Source organism: Bombus affinis, chromosome 18 (assembly GCF_024516045.1).
Source record: "Bombus affinis isolate iyBomAffi1 chromosome 18, iyBomAffi1.2, whole genome shotgun sequence".
NCBI lineage: Eukaryota > Metazoa > Arthropoda > Insecta > Hymenoptera > Apidae > Bombus > Bombus affinis.
In genome coordinates this window covers 4770501-4784607 of record NC_066361.1, presented here as the reverse complement: position 1 = coordinate 4784607, position 14107 = coordinate 4770501, and the positions used below count along the sequence as shown (strand labels likewise).

General features: G+C 26.8%; 4 protein-coding genes and 1 long non-coding RNA gene across 9 annotated transcripts; 3 read left to right on the top strand and 2 right to left on the bottom strand.

Moving 5' to 3' along the window:
• Nucleotides 1–38: 38 nt before the first annotated feature.
• LOC126926507 (DNA polymerase zeta catalytic subunit-like) lies at nt 39–8001 on the bottom strand. Of its 5 annotated transcripts, XM_050742804.1 has the most exons (19): nt 7864–8001; nt 7651–7798; nt 7371–7557; nt 7170–7263; nt 7003–7090; nt 6611–6771; nt 6313–6541; nt 4930–6186; nt 4780–4849; nt 3467–4706; nt 3236–3386; nt 2608–3156; nt 2214–2526; nt 1816–2134; nt 1494–1742; nt 1262–1375; nt 693–1111; nt 372–600; nt 39–293 (listed from the first exon to the last, which is right to left on the bottom strand). In XM_050742804.1, the coding sequence occupies exons 2-19, from the start codon at nt 7787–7789 to the stop codon at nt 156–158; spliced, it is 5946 nt and encodes a 1981-aa protein (XP_050598761.1). In that variant the 5' UTR covers nt 7790–7798; nt 7864–8001; the 3' UTR covers nt 39–155. The 5 variants fall into 5 exon arrangements, with proteins under 5 accessions (XP_050598761.1, XP_050598758.1, XP_050598759.1 ...); XM_050742801.1 differs by having other exon boundaries at nt 6611–7090; XM_050742802.1 differs by having other exon boundaries at nt 3467–4703; nt 6611–7090.
• Nucleotides 7772–8042, top strand: LOC126926537 (uncharacterized). The gene is made up of 2 exons (XR_007714672.1): nt 7772–7877; nt 7951–8042. It is a non-coding gene; the product is annotated as an uncharacterized LOC126926537 (long non-coding RNA).
• A 220-nt stretch (nt 8043–8262) lies between these two features.
• LOC126926532 (guanine nucleotide-binding protein subunit gamma-1) lies at nt 8263–9414 on the bottom strand. The gene is made up of 2 exons (XM_050742865.1): nt 9259–9414; nt 8263–9168 (listed from the first exon to the last, which is right to left on the bottom strand). The coding sequence occupies exon 2, from the start codon at nt 9132–9134 to the stop codon at nt 8922–8924; it is 213 nt and encodes a 70-aa protein (XP_050598822.1). The 5' UTR covers nt 9135–9168; nt 9259–9414; the 3' UTR covers nt 8263–8921.
• Nucleotides 9415–9602: 188 nt separating this feature from the next.
• On the top strand, nt 9603–12420 carry LOC126926517 (T-complex protein 1 subunit theta). The gene is made up of 5 exons (XM_050742831.1): nt 9603–9782; nt 10266–10568; nt 10659–11303; nt 11376–11816; nt 11915–12420. Exons 1-5 carry the CDS (start codon nt 9723–9725, stop codon nt 12098–12100), a joined length of 1635 nt encoding a protein of 544 aa, XP_050598788.1. The 5' UTR covers nt 9603–9722; the 3' UTR covers nt 12101–12420.
• A 280-nt stretch (nt 12421–12700) lies between these two features.
• On the top strand, nt 12701–14104 carry LOC126926527 (putative hydroxypyruvate isomerase). The gene is made up of 5 exons (XM_050742859.1): nt 12701–13031; nt 13136–13247; nt 13342–13514; nt 13584–13703; nt 13787–14104. Exons 1-5 carry the CDS (start codon nt 12836–12838, stop codon nt 13972–13974), a joined length of 789 nt encoding a protein of 262 aa, XP_050598816.1. The 5' UTR covers nt 12701–12835; the 3' UTR covers nt 13975–14104.
• The last annotated feature ends 3 nt before the right edge of the window (nt 14105–14107 follow it).

Here is a 14107-nt window from a genome sequence, read left to right as displayed (position 1 = left end):
TTTTTACTCTATGTTATAATAATTAACATACAATGTGATTATAATATTAAAAAAGTGGTATTTAATTTGTAATCTCTTTTATAAAAATATGAAGATATAGTGTATTGGATAAAAATTATTATTTCATGATTTTTCCTTTTATATAGAAAATACCATTACATATTATGAATAATATTATTTAAATAAGGTATTTGAACGAGATCTCTTCGAGCTTGCATCAATCGATATAAAACCGGGCAATCTAAAGATTCACATTTCGGGTCATCCAAGTAGCCAGTACAAGACTGACATATCTAGAAAAAAATAAACATTTTTATATCAATGTCCTTTATATCTATACAAAAAAAATAAAATATAAAAATTATACGTACCATATTAAGTTCGTGATAAGTACGTTCTAACCATCTTAACTTTTCATGTAGAATAGTGATTGTTTGACTTGGCTTTGACATGCAATTCATACAAATATCTTTTTGCGTTTGATTTTCACAAACAGCACATATAACAGTACTAAAAAATTGTCGAATAGTTAGCTTTTGATTGTTCGCACATAAATTAATTATTTTATCAGGTGTTTGGCGATGGATCATTTCTGTATACCTAATGATAGAGGAAAGTTAAAAGATAATATTTCAGAACAAATATTACAAATAGACATAGTATAAAAGCATATTATATAATATTCATTATACCATGTATTAGCATCAACGCCGACTAAATTTAAACACCGATTAAGTGGTGGTATAATAACTTTTGTTATGTAGTATATCGAATTTGGACTTAAACTTTCATCTAAAATTACTTCTGTTGGAGTTCGTACACACTGAATTAGTGGCTGATTTGGGGCTCCAGCCACTATAATATATCGTACTCTTTCGCCAATACGAGGTATCGCCCGTGGATCTTTGCGCATCAATCTTCGTGTTAACTCCAATGCAGGTACAGAAGCACTGATTTTGTAACCATTCAAGCCACGAAATTCCTTTGCAAATGTTAAATCTTGAATTGATATTCTTTTACGTAAAATTTTATCAAATTGTCTAGTAACATATTGTTTTACTAAAGAGAGATCCTTTGTATCAAATAGGATTTTCAATGTTTTTTCAAGTATCTGAAATTAAAAATTTAATTTAATTCTAAAATGTTTAATAATTAATTAATAATTCTAATTAATAATAATTTAATTAATCAAAATTTAATATTGATATTTTCATATTACCATTTCTTCATTTATTTATCTTATTTTAATTCATTTACTTACCTTAGTTACAGCTGGACAACCATCTCTACGAACAGTTTCAATACCTTTTGCTAAATATTCAGGTTCTTTCTGTTCTGGAGACTCATACATATAACCACAGTACCTTTTTTTAGTCTGAATATGAAAAAATATTGTAGAATGTTATACGTATTAATTAATTAATTTATTTATAATTATTTATTTATTTTTATTATTAATATATTATTTATTAATAATATTAATAAAACCTTACTTGTAATATTGATGGTTGCAAAACTTTCTCAAATTTAAGTTTTACAGGAGGAGGATTAGCTGCAGTAACAGTATCAGCAATTTCAGCTCCTATTGCAAACGCCTCTTCTCTTGATTTTCTACGTAAAAGAATAAATAACGAATCTGTATCACCATAAACAACTTCAGCTCCCCATTTAGGTGTAGATTCTACTATTTTAATTGCTCGTTCTAATGTTTCCCTTCCTTTACTAACAACACTGTCCCCTATCTTAATTAATAATAATTATAATTAACTTTGCAAAAAATTCATAAAAATATTATGTGATATATGTCTGACATACTTCAATACAAGGCATTCTGCCACTAAAATTAGCAGCTGTATAACCATAAGTAACATTTGCAATTAACTTAAGCCCTAATTGTTGTGAATGAAGAATACGTTGTAATGCGTGATTTTCATTCCCATGAAGTTTCATAGACTTTTTTACCATTAATCGAGTATTTAAAATTTCTGTAAGCATACGCGGTAATATTCCCATTCTTATTTCTGGTTTTACAAAAGCTACACCACAGGGTGCAAAATTTATTTTTCCAAATAGTTTCTTAGCAGTATCTTTTTTTATTTTTAATGTAGTTGCACCAAACTCATATGGTTCATAACTAGAAGAAATAAAAATAGTATTGATTTTATACTGCTCTTTTTATCATAAACATATAGGAATATTGATATTATACTTACTGGCCAATGTGCTCTACACGACCTAAACATGTAGAGAAGCAATAGTTATAAGCAATAATAATGCTTGGATATAAACTTTGAAAATCCAAGACAATCAATGGATCAGTGTATAATGTGGACTGTGGTTCCATAATAAGTGGTAGAGATTCAGGTGCGCGCATTCGGGCTCTTTGTTGTATAGAGGGTGAAACTGAAATATAATTCAAAGGTTTTGCAAGCCTCAACATCATTGATTCAACTCGAAACTGAGAACCTCTTGAAAAAACTTCATAAAATTGTATTCCGAAAAGTCGTGCATGTTCACAAGTTCGACCTAAGATATTGTTGAGATATTATATAAGAAACAGAACATTACATTATAAAAAAGAATGAAAAAGTAATGACTGATACAAACCAATAATATCAAGATGGATTAATATTCTCAATGTACCCACAATTCGTATGACATAATGAGTAATAACTCTCCATCGTATTGTTACACTTTTATGATTCCACCAATTAGTTAAAACCTGAAAAGTAGGACATGACACTCTTTCACGCATTACATGATACATAACATTCTCAAATGTATAATTTAATAATGCTATTTCATGTCTCATTATTCTCCAAACATCAAGGATAATTCGACCTGAGATTTTTGCATCACTGAAATTATCTTTATCAGATGCTTGTCCTTTAGATATTGGAGGGGCAGTTGGAATTCTTGAAATTTGCCACATAAAATCTTTTAGACCAATATGAGAAGCTCTATGAAAGATATATCCCCATGAAAGAGACTCAATCTCCCAACCAATTAAAATATCTGGATCACAATGTCTAACTAATATTATAAGACTATTTAGTAAATCCTCTTCAGTTGATACATATGATGTAGTACATGTATTAGCTGAATGTATATTTTTTACTTTCGTATTTTGGGTTAATGAACTTACAAGAATAGCACCTAAAGTAGTACTATAGTTAGTTTTATACATGATTATAAAAAATAATTAAGAAAGAAATACACTAATTCTAATATATACCATGCTCTATCTGTTCAATTTTTGAAGATAATGGAACATCATTATGAATAGCATAGAATATTGCTCCAATTGGATCATGGTTTGGATCAGGGAGAAATTTATCACGTGTAATAACGTGTATTTCTACTGCTAATATTGTCAGATATTGATGCTGCAATAGTTAAAGAAAATTTTAATAACGTCTGATATGATGATATTATCTTATAATTGCATTTGATATGATAGTATTACCACAGTTAAGCCTTTGGCATTTTGACGATTTTCATTTTCAATATTACTACTATGGCCTTTTAGAGTATATTCAATTTGTCCATATGAAATACCTAGATATTGTGGTGTATCATTATTCTTGTATAATAATGGATTTTCAAGCATTTTTTGTAAAGAAGAATTAAAACTATTATTAGATTTGCTTGAATGCTCTGAACTGCCAGAACACTGTGATTTCATATATCGATTATTAGCAAGTATTTTGTTCAGAATATTGCTTTCTTTTATATCTCTTGGAACATCAATATTATCTTTTACTTCATGATTATTGTTCTTCTTCGATAAATGCTTTTTAGCTTGTAACCAAGTTTTAACATTTTTCGATGTTGGTGGCTGAATAAGAGGATGAATTATTAACGCATTGTATCCTGCAAGAACTCTCTTTATATTGCAAGATTTTATACTTGATCCAGAAGGATAAAATTCATTTATTCGCACTCGACGCCAGAGTTTAATACCCGTAACTCTATCTAAACTACATTTAAATGGAATTACTTTGTAAATACCATTATTACTTAAATTTTTTCTTTGCATAAATTTTATCAAATCAATTTTGTTGCTGAAAAATAATGAATTGAATTTGGATTCTAAAATATCATACATCTTCATAGAGTTTATGATTCTTTCTCTGCTTGGTGAATTAAATTTACTTGTAATAGTAATCAACTTAGTTTCTGTACCACTTATATCTTTTAGTGCCATGATATTTGGGGTATTTGATTCCGATTCTAATTTACCATTAAGGTATTGTGTATATGTCATATTACAAACGTCTTCTTCATCTTCATCTTCATCTTCATCTATATTTTTATGTTTTAATGACATTTGGTCTGAAGTATTGTCTAAGTACAAATTGGTGTTATCTTTTGATGTACTTGGTAAATTATATTTATAATTAACTTTCTCATTCTCTCTTGTGTGTAGTTTTATAGAATTTCCATGACAGTTAGAATTCACTATGGAAATACTAATGGAATCATTGCTTTTATGTATATTATCTATGATTTCTTTTGTTAGAGATAAGTTTTCGAAATATATATTATCCTTTACAGAACTAATTTCTTCATTATTAATATTCATAAAACTTAATTTTTTACAAATCTGTTTGTTATTTTTAGGAATAATTTGTGTTTCAAAATTTGTTTTTAATACATTATCTTCTTTTTCAAAATTAATTAACTCTTCATGTACATTTGAACTACTAACATTAAAAATCAAATTTTATATAAAACATTCTTGTAAAATAAAAATATAGTCATATTTGTAACATTTACCTGTCTTTGTGTTTAAGAATAACTGATCCCGTTTTGCCAATATTTGAAGTTTCATTATGTGTAAAGAATGCTGAAAAAAATGTAAAATAATTTATCTAAAACATAGTTTGATATATTTGAAATGATGCATAACAATAATATACTACTTACCTTGATTTTCCTCTAAAGCTAAATTATCTATTTTATCATGAAATAAATGTTGATTATTTCGTTTCAAAGTATTATAACTAAATTCTGAACTACAAGATTCATTATTTCTAATATTTTTATCTATTTTTGGAGACACTATTTTTATATCAAGCGAAGAATATTTTTTTGAGACAGAACATGGGCTATGTACCAATTTTGCTTTAGTTGGGGTATGATATGGTTCATTTGGTAAATAACTTCCAATGGTATTACATCGCTTATAAGGAGATTGCAAATTAGAATCTTCCAATTCAAGCCTTCGTTTTATCAGTGAAATATTAACAACACCCTTGTCACTTTTAAATTTTGTATTTGGCTTATAAACACAAATGCGCTTTTCTTCCTTGTTAATGGTAGTATCCCGATCTACCTCAGAATCACTGGAACTATTATCAGCATTACCATCAAGTGCAGGTATGTTTAATTTATTTGAAACACTATTCATGATATATGATTCATTAGGATTGTTTCCAAAATCTATTGAATTTTTTAAATGTTTACACTTATCTAATGTATATTCGATCTCATCTATATCATAAACATCTAAATCTTTGTGATCTAATTTATAAATATTTATATCTTTATAATACGACAACTTTTTTTCAGTAGTTTGTGACGTTTTTTTACGTTTACTTTCAAATTCTCGAGTTTGTTTCTGATAAAATGTAAAATATTTAGATAATTTAATATCAAATATAGTTCCTTGTGGAATCATTAATTGATTTTGTAAAAAATTAAGATTTATTTGAATATTTATAAATTTTAATTCATTTAATATCATATTACTATTGAAATGTAGTGCATATTTATCCAATTTTGTACATGCTTTTTTTCCCTCCTTTATTTTATTTCTAGTAAGCTGCCATATTAATTGCTTTTTATTTTTTAAAACTAAATCGCTTGGGCCATCATATTGAGGAACATCTCTTGAAGAAGTACTTTCAGCATTATGTTCAGTTATATCATTTGTTTGTTTGTTATCTTCTGTCATCTTACTTTCAATTTCAGTGATAACTGAGTTCCACGAACTAAGGCTCAAATCCAAACTTGTAATGTTCAAATCTTCAATTTCATCATCTTCATTGTCCACTTTAATTTCATTATTCAACATAGAAAATTGAGAACCTAACATGCTATCGTTATCTATAATCTTCTCTTCTTCATTTTCTTCTCTTAAATCAGCCAATATTTCAACCAAATACATATCTTCAGAGTCCACTAAAACAAATAAGTATATATGTACATGTAGATACAAGTGTATATATTTACAAATAAAAATTTTAATATATAGTTTTAACAAGAAAATGTTTAGTAGAAAATTCTACTTATTGTATAATTACTTACAAATAGTGTTTTCTATTGTTTTATCTTGGGGTAAATTTTCTTTTATCTCAAAGTTATCAAATTCTAATAAACTATTATTTAAAAACGTTTCATCTTTAGTTTCTTTATTTAGCATTAATGATTTTAAATGATTTGGAACATATGAAGCACTAAATGAGTTATTTTCATCATCCATTTCTAAAGGATAATTGTGTGTTTTCGGTGTTTTTGAAGTTATATCTTCACTGATCTAAGAGTACAAATGAATTAGACTTATATTTTTCAATATGAAAATTTTAAAAATAATCTAATACTATACCTGTGATATAGACTCCAATCTTTTCCTTAATCTTTCTTCTTGATAAATATCATTCTCTGTTAAATCATAAATTCTGTTACTAGTATTAGAATACAAAAATTGTGATTCAACATTTTCTAAATCCTTTGCTTCTCTTCTATGTTTCTCTTCATTCCAAATGGCTGCAATACCAGGATTTAAATCCAAATCATTTTGAATTTCTTGTCTATTGAGTATTTCACATGCTTGTGCATCTACTTCTAATTTGCAGGTGCTTTGTTTAACAATAAATGCTGGGAGGTGTTTTTGTGAATCAAATAAATTTGATGAACTTTCATTTTCTGAGTTTTCTTCTAATTTTGTATGTATGCATTGTCTAAATTTAACATCTTTTAAGTTTATTAAACTCATACCATATAGATTATAATCAATCATAAATTGCAAAATAAAAGGTATATGTGCTTCATGTGGTTGTAAACTTTGACCAAGTATTACTCCATTCTAAAAAAGAATATTTGCTATTATTTCTGCATTCTTTAATAAATATAAAAAGATAATTACAAGCACAAATACTATATACTTGTAATAAGTCAGCTGCTCGTTTGATCATAGCTGGATTGTAAAAGTAAATTTTTAAAAACAAATGTTCCTTTTCATGATATCCGTAAAAAGGACTAGAAAAAAGATTTTATGTAATCAAATTTATATAAATATATAAATATATATATATATATATGTATATATATGTAATAATAATATGCAATATATTTAATATTCTTACATTCCAGAAACTTGTTGAATTTTATAAACATGCTGAGTATTAGATATTGCAGATCCCAAAGATACATTTATTGCAGAATCTATCGCTGCTGCCAATTTGTACATGTAACTATTAACATTATTGTTTATTGTACATGGTATGTACATATATGGAAATACTCCATGTATATGTAAACATGTTTTTGTTCCTTAATACAATTAAAAATAAAAGATAAATAATTATTATTTAAGTATTTATTAGTAAGTATTACATATTAATAAATTACGAAGGAGGATTATACCAGAAGGAGTAGATCCAAATATCCTGATAACTGGGACTTGTCTAATTTCATTTCCTCGAAAGTCTGAAAATGTTACATCTACTCCTAATAATGGAATTGACTGATAACTATCTAAAGTTACCAAATTAATTGAGAACATATTTCTTATCTATAAATAAAGTATTATATTTTTTATATTACTTAAACAAATAAATCCGTCTTTTAAGTACTTACCTGAAGAATTACAGGTTAGAAAAATTTTCTTTTTATACAATTATTGATAATAATAATTCATGTAAAGTGAGAAGTATGAAATTCCAGGTTATGCTTATATTTATTCATCCACTGATATTAAATTTCAAAGTTATTATGCTCACAATGTTTCTTGAAGTAAAGATCTTTTGTAAATGTTATTTTACCATCATTTTTATACATATATTAAACTGTTAATATTGTTTTTAAAAATTCTAATTAATTTTTACATAGCCACACAACTGATGTTTCTGCTAATATGATGCAAAAGTCACAACATCAGGTATACTTTTATACTTTTAACTAAAAAAATAAGTAACTGTTAATTTCATTAAATAACACTAAAATAGGTATATAATAATAATATAATAAAAACTAGAATTTATATTTTTTATAACATGTTTTTATTTTGTATTACAATTTAAGTTTTACAAGTTCATTGTTATATAAGCATATGTAATTAGCAAAATAAATTGTACAAAAGTACATTAAACATACATTAGGCATTTGAAGTATTTAATTTCAACTTTGATTATGTAGACTGAATGAAAAATAGACTATAATATACTTTGTAGAGTAACAGGTTCTCATATTTAAAAAATATTACGTTTCATAAGATCAACATTGTACAAAATAACATTTCACTTTTGTATCGCATATATACTTATGCATATGCAGATAATATTGATACATATTAGAAATATTTTGTGCGTATGTATTTCATGGTAATTTATAGGCCAATAGAATTATAATAAAGCATTAGTAAATATACTAGAAATTCTTCAAATATAAACTATTAATGCATAAATAATTCTAAAGTTTAATGTTTACATGAAATAAATATCAAAATATGCATAGAAACAATAATAATGATGGCCCAAGTTAATCAACTTAAGGTAGTTAAATGAATGTTTGAATATTGATGATACAAATAGACTCGATATTTCATTCTAATCATATAATAAATTAAACATATCAAAATACGAATACTTAAAGGAAAAAAATTAAAATGATTCGTTTTTTACTTTAAACATGCAAGTTTAAAAAATGGTACAGTAACTTCTTTCACGAAAGGGATTCGATTTCTGTGATGAAAAACCAACCAAAAGATAATCTTCTTGCTCGTGTTCTGTAATGTATTTCATGATATCTTCAACAGCTTTGCTAACTGTGATTCGTTTTAAAGCAGCTTCGCGTCGTAGCTGCTCCGTAATTTGCCGTTGTTGTTGTAAATTGGTGGTCACCATATCCATAACAGACGAAGGCAACAGAATTTCGTATAAAATACTAAAATAAAGTATTAAAATACACAACATTTCTGTCTTCGATTGTTCAATAGCAATATTTAAAAGTATTAAAGCTATGAAATCAAATTACCAATTTTTGATAATAACCTCCGTCAATGCGATACGCTTAGTAATTCTTCAAATAAATTATTATACTTTTCCTACGTCTTAATAAATTTTATCAGTTTCCAACTTTAAGCCTATCCCTTAAGGCTAGTTTTCGTAAAGATGTATATTTGGATAAATAGGAGCTTTAGAACTCATATGACATATATAATTTCAATTTTTACACAAATATTTCTTTAAATTTAAATAAATCGTAACTATTTATTTAAAAAATAATTTATCTAACATCAAGATTTAAAAAAGGTATTGACTTACATTAAAATTTGTCTAGTTATAAAATTAGAATTAGCACTGAGAGATGTCGTTATAGTAGAAACCTCGAAAGAAAGATTTGGGTTCTTCATCATTTATAGCGGAAAGTTAAATTAGGGTATTAATACTGAATTGCACGTGAAATATAAGGACCTACTAATTTTTATAAAAATAATCATGGCTTTGCATGTACCAAAAGCACCGGGCATGGCCCAAATGCTCAAAGAAGGTGCCCGCGTAAGTATAAAATACTTTTTAATAATTACGTGTATCTCAAAAGATGTCTTCTTTGGAATATGACACAATGTTTCATCAAACATTACCTTTTATAGACATATTATATTCGTTTGACGTACATGTTTCTATAATATGCTTAAAAATGTAATATTCTTAATAAATTAAAAAATTCCGATATTTTTAAATTTATTTTTTATATTATTTACAGCCGGGTTATAGCCTATAGATTGTTAATATAATTGTATGTAAATTTCAATAATAAATTTATGAATAAGTTTGGAATCATTACATGACGAACTTCTAAATGTTTTTATGTTTTAAATGTGATTAATAATTTCAAAGTAATAATTTTAAGCAATACCAAAGACCAAGTAGAACCAAAAATTTTGATTTTTAATTTATTTTGGTTAATATTAAAGTACAGCTAAGTAATTAAATATAATATTCATAATCATAACTAATATGCATTTTCTCTTTAATCAGTATTTCTCAGGTTTGGAAGAAGCAGTATATGGAAATATAACAGCATGTAAGCAGTTTGCACAAACTGTAAGGACTGCTTATGGTCCAAATGGCATGAATAAAATGATAATTAATCATATAGAGAAATTGTTTATCACAAATGATGCTGCAACAATTATTAATGAATTAGAAGTTGAACACCCAGCTGCTAAATTGTTAGTTCTAGCATCAAAAATGCAAGAAGCAGAAGTCGGTGATGGTACCAATTTTGTAATAATTTTTGCTGGAGCACTTCTTGAAGCTGCAGAAGAACTACTTCGTTTGGTAAAATTTCAAAATTATAAGTGCTGATATTATTTGCTAATTTTACAAATTACAAATATACTAAAAAGGTATAAACATTTTATATACTAGGGAATTACTACATCTGAAATAGTTGAAGGATATGAAGCTTCCTTGGAAAAAGCTTTGCAAATATTACCAACATTAGTCTGCTATGAAGTAAAAGATTATCAAGATGAAAAACAAATAAAACTGGGAATTAAGACAGCTATTATGAGTAAGCAATATGGAAATGAAGAACCTCTTACTTCTCTTGTTGCACAAGCTTGTGTTTCTATTTTACCAAAAAAATCTACTTTTAATGTGGATAATGTACGTGTTTGTAAAATATTGGGAAGTGGTATATCTAGTTCTGAAGTTGTACAGGGAATGGTATTTAAGAGGCAAGTTGAAGGAGACGTTACAAGAAAAGATAATACCAAAATTGCTGTCTATACTTGTGCTATAGACGTTATACAAACTGAAACAAAAGGAACAGTATTGATAAAAACAGCAGATGAACTGATGAAATTCTCTAGAGGAGAGGAATCCTTATTAGAATCTCAAATAAAAGCAATTGCTGATAGTGGAGCTACTGTGATTGTTTCAGGAGGAAAGTTTGGAGATATGGCTTTACACTACATGAACAAATATAATATAATGGCTGTTCGTATACCTAGCAAATTTGATGTTAGGAGATTATGTAAAACTGTTGGTGCTACTGCACTTCCAAAATTGGTAAATAATTTTCTTGTAATGGTTATCTTTTAAACATATTGTAAAGATTTAACTAATCATTTTTGCTTTGAGATTCCACCATCGAAAGAAGAATTAGGGTATGCAGATTCAGTATATATCGACGAAGTTGGAGACACTATAGTAGTAAAGTTTGCAATAAATGGCAAAGATAGTCGAGTTAGTACTATACTTATTCGGGGATCCACAGAAAATTATATGGATGATATTGAACGGGCTATTGATGATGGAGTCAATACATTTAAAGGAATAACAAGAGATGGGAGATTTGTTCCAGGAGCAGGTGCTACAGAAATTGAACTTGCCGCACAACTCAGTACATACGCAGATACTTTACCAGGTTTAGAACAGTACGCAGTACGCAAATTTGCAACAGCTTTGGAAATTTTCCCAAAAACCTTAGCGGAAAATAGTGGAAGTCATGCATCTGAACTTCTATCCAAACTTTATGCTGCACATAAGGAAGACAAAAAGAATTATGGTTTTGACATTGATGTACGTATTCTGCTATGTATCTGCTTAAAATTTTTGTAAAATTTCAATAATTTCATGTAAAAATAGTGCATGTTAAAGAAAACTATATTTATTTACAGCAAAAAGCAGGTCTTATAGATACAGTGGAAGCTGGAATTTTGGATTTGTTCTTAACAAAACAATGGGGTTTAAAATATGCTGTTGGGGTTGCGTGTACTGTACTTAAAGTCAATCAGATTATAATGGCAAAACGTGCAGGAGGACCAAAAGTACCAGGCGGTGGTATTCGCGACGATGACGAGTGATAATACATAAAGCATCATATACATACATACAACATTTAATTATTCATTAATTCTTATGTTGTTAGCTTATAGTGTTATATTATATTGCTTTTTCATTAAACTTCATGTCAAACAAGAAAAATATTTATAAAAAATATTGACCATTTATTTACACACTACATACTTGTTAATACATCTGTATGTAATATTACACTGCTTTTTCTAATGAAAACATGATTTATAATAAAATAGTATTTTATAATTTCCTTTAAATGTTACGAATGTAGTACTTAAAATTCAAATTATTGTGTAATATGAATAAAAGGCTAAATGAATATTAATTAGGATTAAATATTTTTATATTATTTATTATTTTTTCATTTATTATACTTAGTTAAATATAACATATTTTTAAATTTGTTTATTAAGTGATGTGTTATTAAGGTTAGTGTGTAGTTAGTATAGTGATTAATTATGACTAACCAATAAAAAACAACAAATTTTCTGGTGAAATAATACAAAACAGAAAAATAGACTTTCATCGGATATAAACAGGTCTGTTTAATCAAAATTTAAACCATATATACATATGCATAAAAAATATTTCTTGACTCTACACATTGTTAGGATATTAGTTTTTTGATAAAAAGATAAGAAGTTATATAATGTCTCAAATATTAAGCAATAAACAGTAGTCATTCTATCAGTGATTATAGTTAGAGCTTCCAGAACCTTTACAAAAGAAAAATAAGCAATATGAGCCTTAAATTTGCTTCCAACTTATCCTTTATGTTCACAGAGGCACCATCTATCATTGAAAGATATAAATTGGCAAAAGAAGCTGGTTTTAGAGCAGTAGAAAGTGGATTTCCTTTTGGGTTTTCCATTAAAGATGTATCAGAAGCTCAAAAAAATGCACATGTTGAACAAATTCTTATAAACGTGTTTACAGGTATGTATTTGACAATTACAACTAATGTAAAGCATTATACAAATAATGGCAAAAAAAATAGTCTTATATTAAAGTACAACTTCCATTTTATTATAAATATGTAGGTGATGTTTCAAAAGGAGAGTTAGGATTTGCAGCGATACCTGGAGAAGAAGAAAACTTTAAAAAAAGCATTGATTTAACAATAGAATATGCAAAAGCATTAAATTGTAAACGGTAAAAGAAATTGTTTAAATTGATTGATATCATTAATGATTGTTTTTTCTAACAAAGAATTTTTCGTTTTATTTTTTATACAATCTCTTTTTAGAATTCATATTATGTCAGGCAAAATAAATAAAGTAACAGCTGTCAATGATGATGTGTATGTAAAAAATCTTTCATATGCATTGCAAAAGTTTGAAAAAGAGGGAATAGTAGGCCTTATAGAACCTATTAATAATATCACCGTACCAAATTATTATATGAATAGTTTCCAGAAAGGTAATCTTCTAATACAAAGTAATTTTAATGAAAGACGTGAATTAGTCATTAATATGATATCTTTTATAGGTTTAGATGTGATAAAGAAGATAAATAAGCCAAATTTAAAATTACAACTTGATATCTTTCACTTACAACATATTTGTGGCAATATTACAAAAAACATCAAGGAACTTCTACCATACATTGGTATATGATTTATCTTAATTACATATACATATATACATATATTTATATACATGTGAAATTTATATATTTTCTTGTCATTATAGGTCATGTACAAATTGCTCAAGTACCAGATAGACATGAACCTGATACTTCTGGGGAAATAGATTATGAATATGTTCTTTCGATTTTAGAAAAAGAAGGATATGATGGATATATAGGTTTAGAATATTGTCCAAAATCATCATCAGTAGATGGATTAAGTTGGATACAAAAATACGGTTATGAATTATAAAATTAATTTTGTAATTATATATTGAAAATCTTCATTTATAATATAACAATCATTTATTTCTTATTATTGTTTAAAGAAATCTTAAGTACCTCTTCTTATAACAGTCAAATACATTTTGTGTTACAATATACTT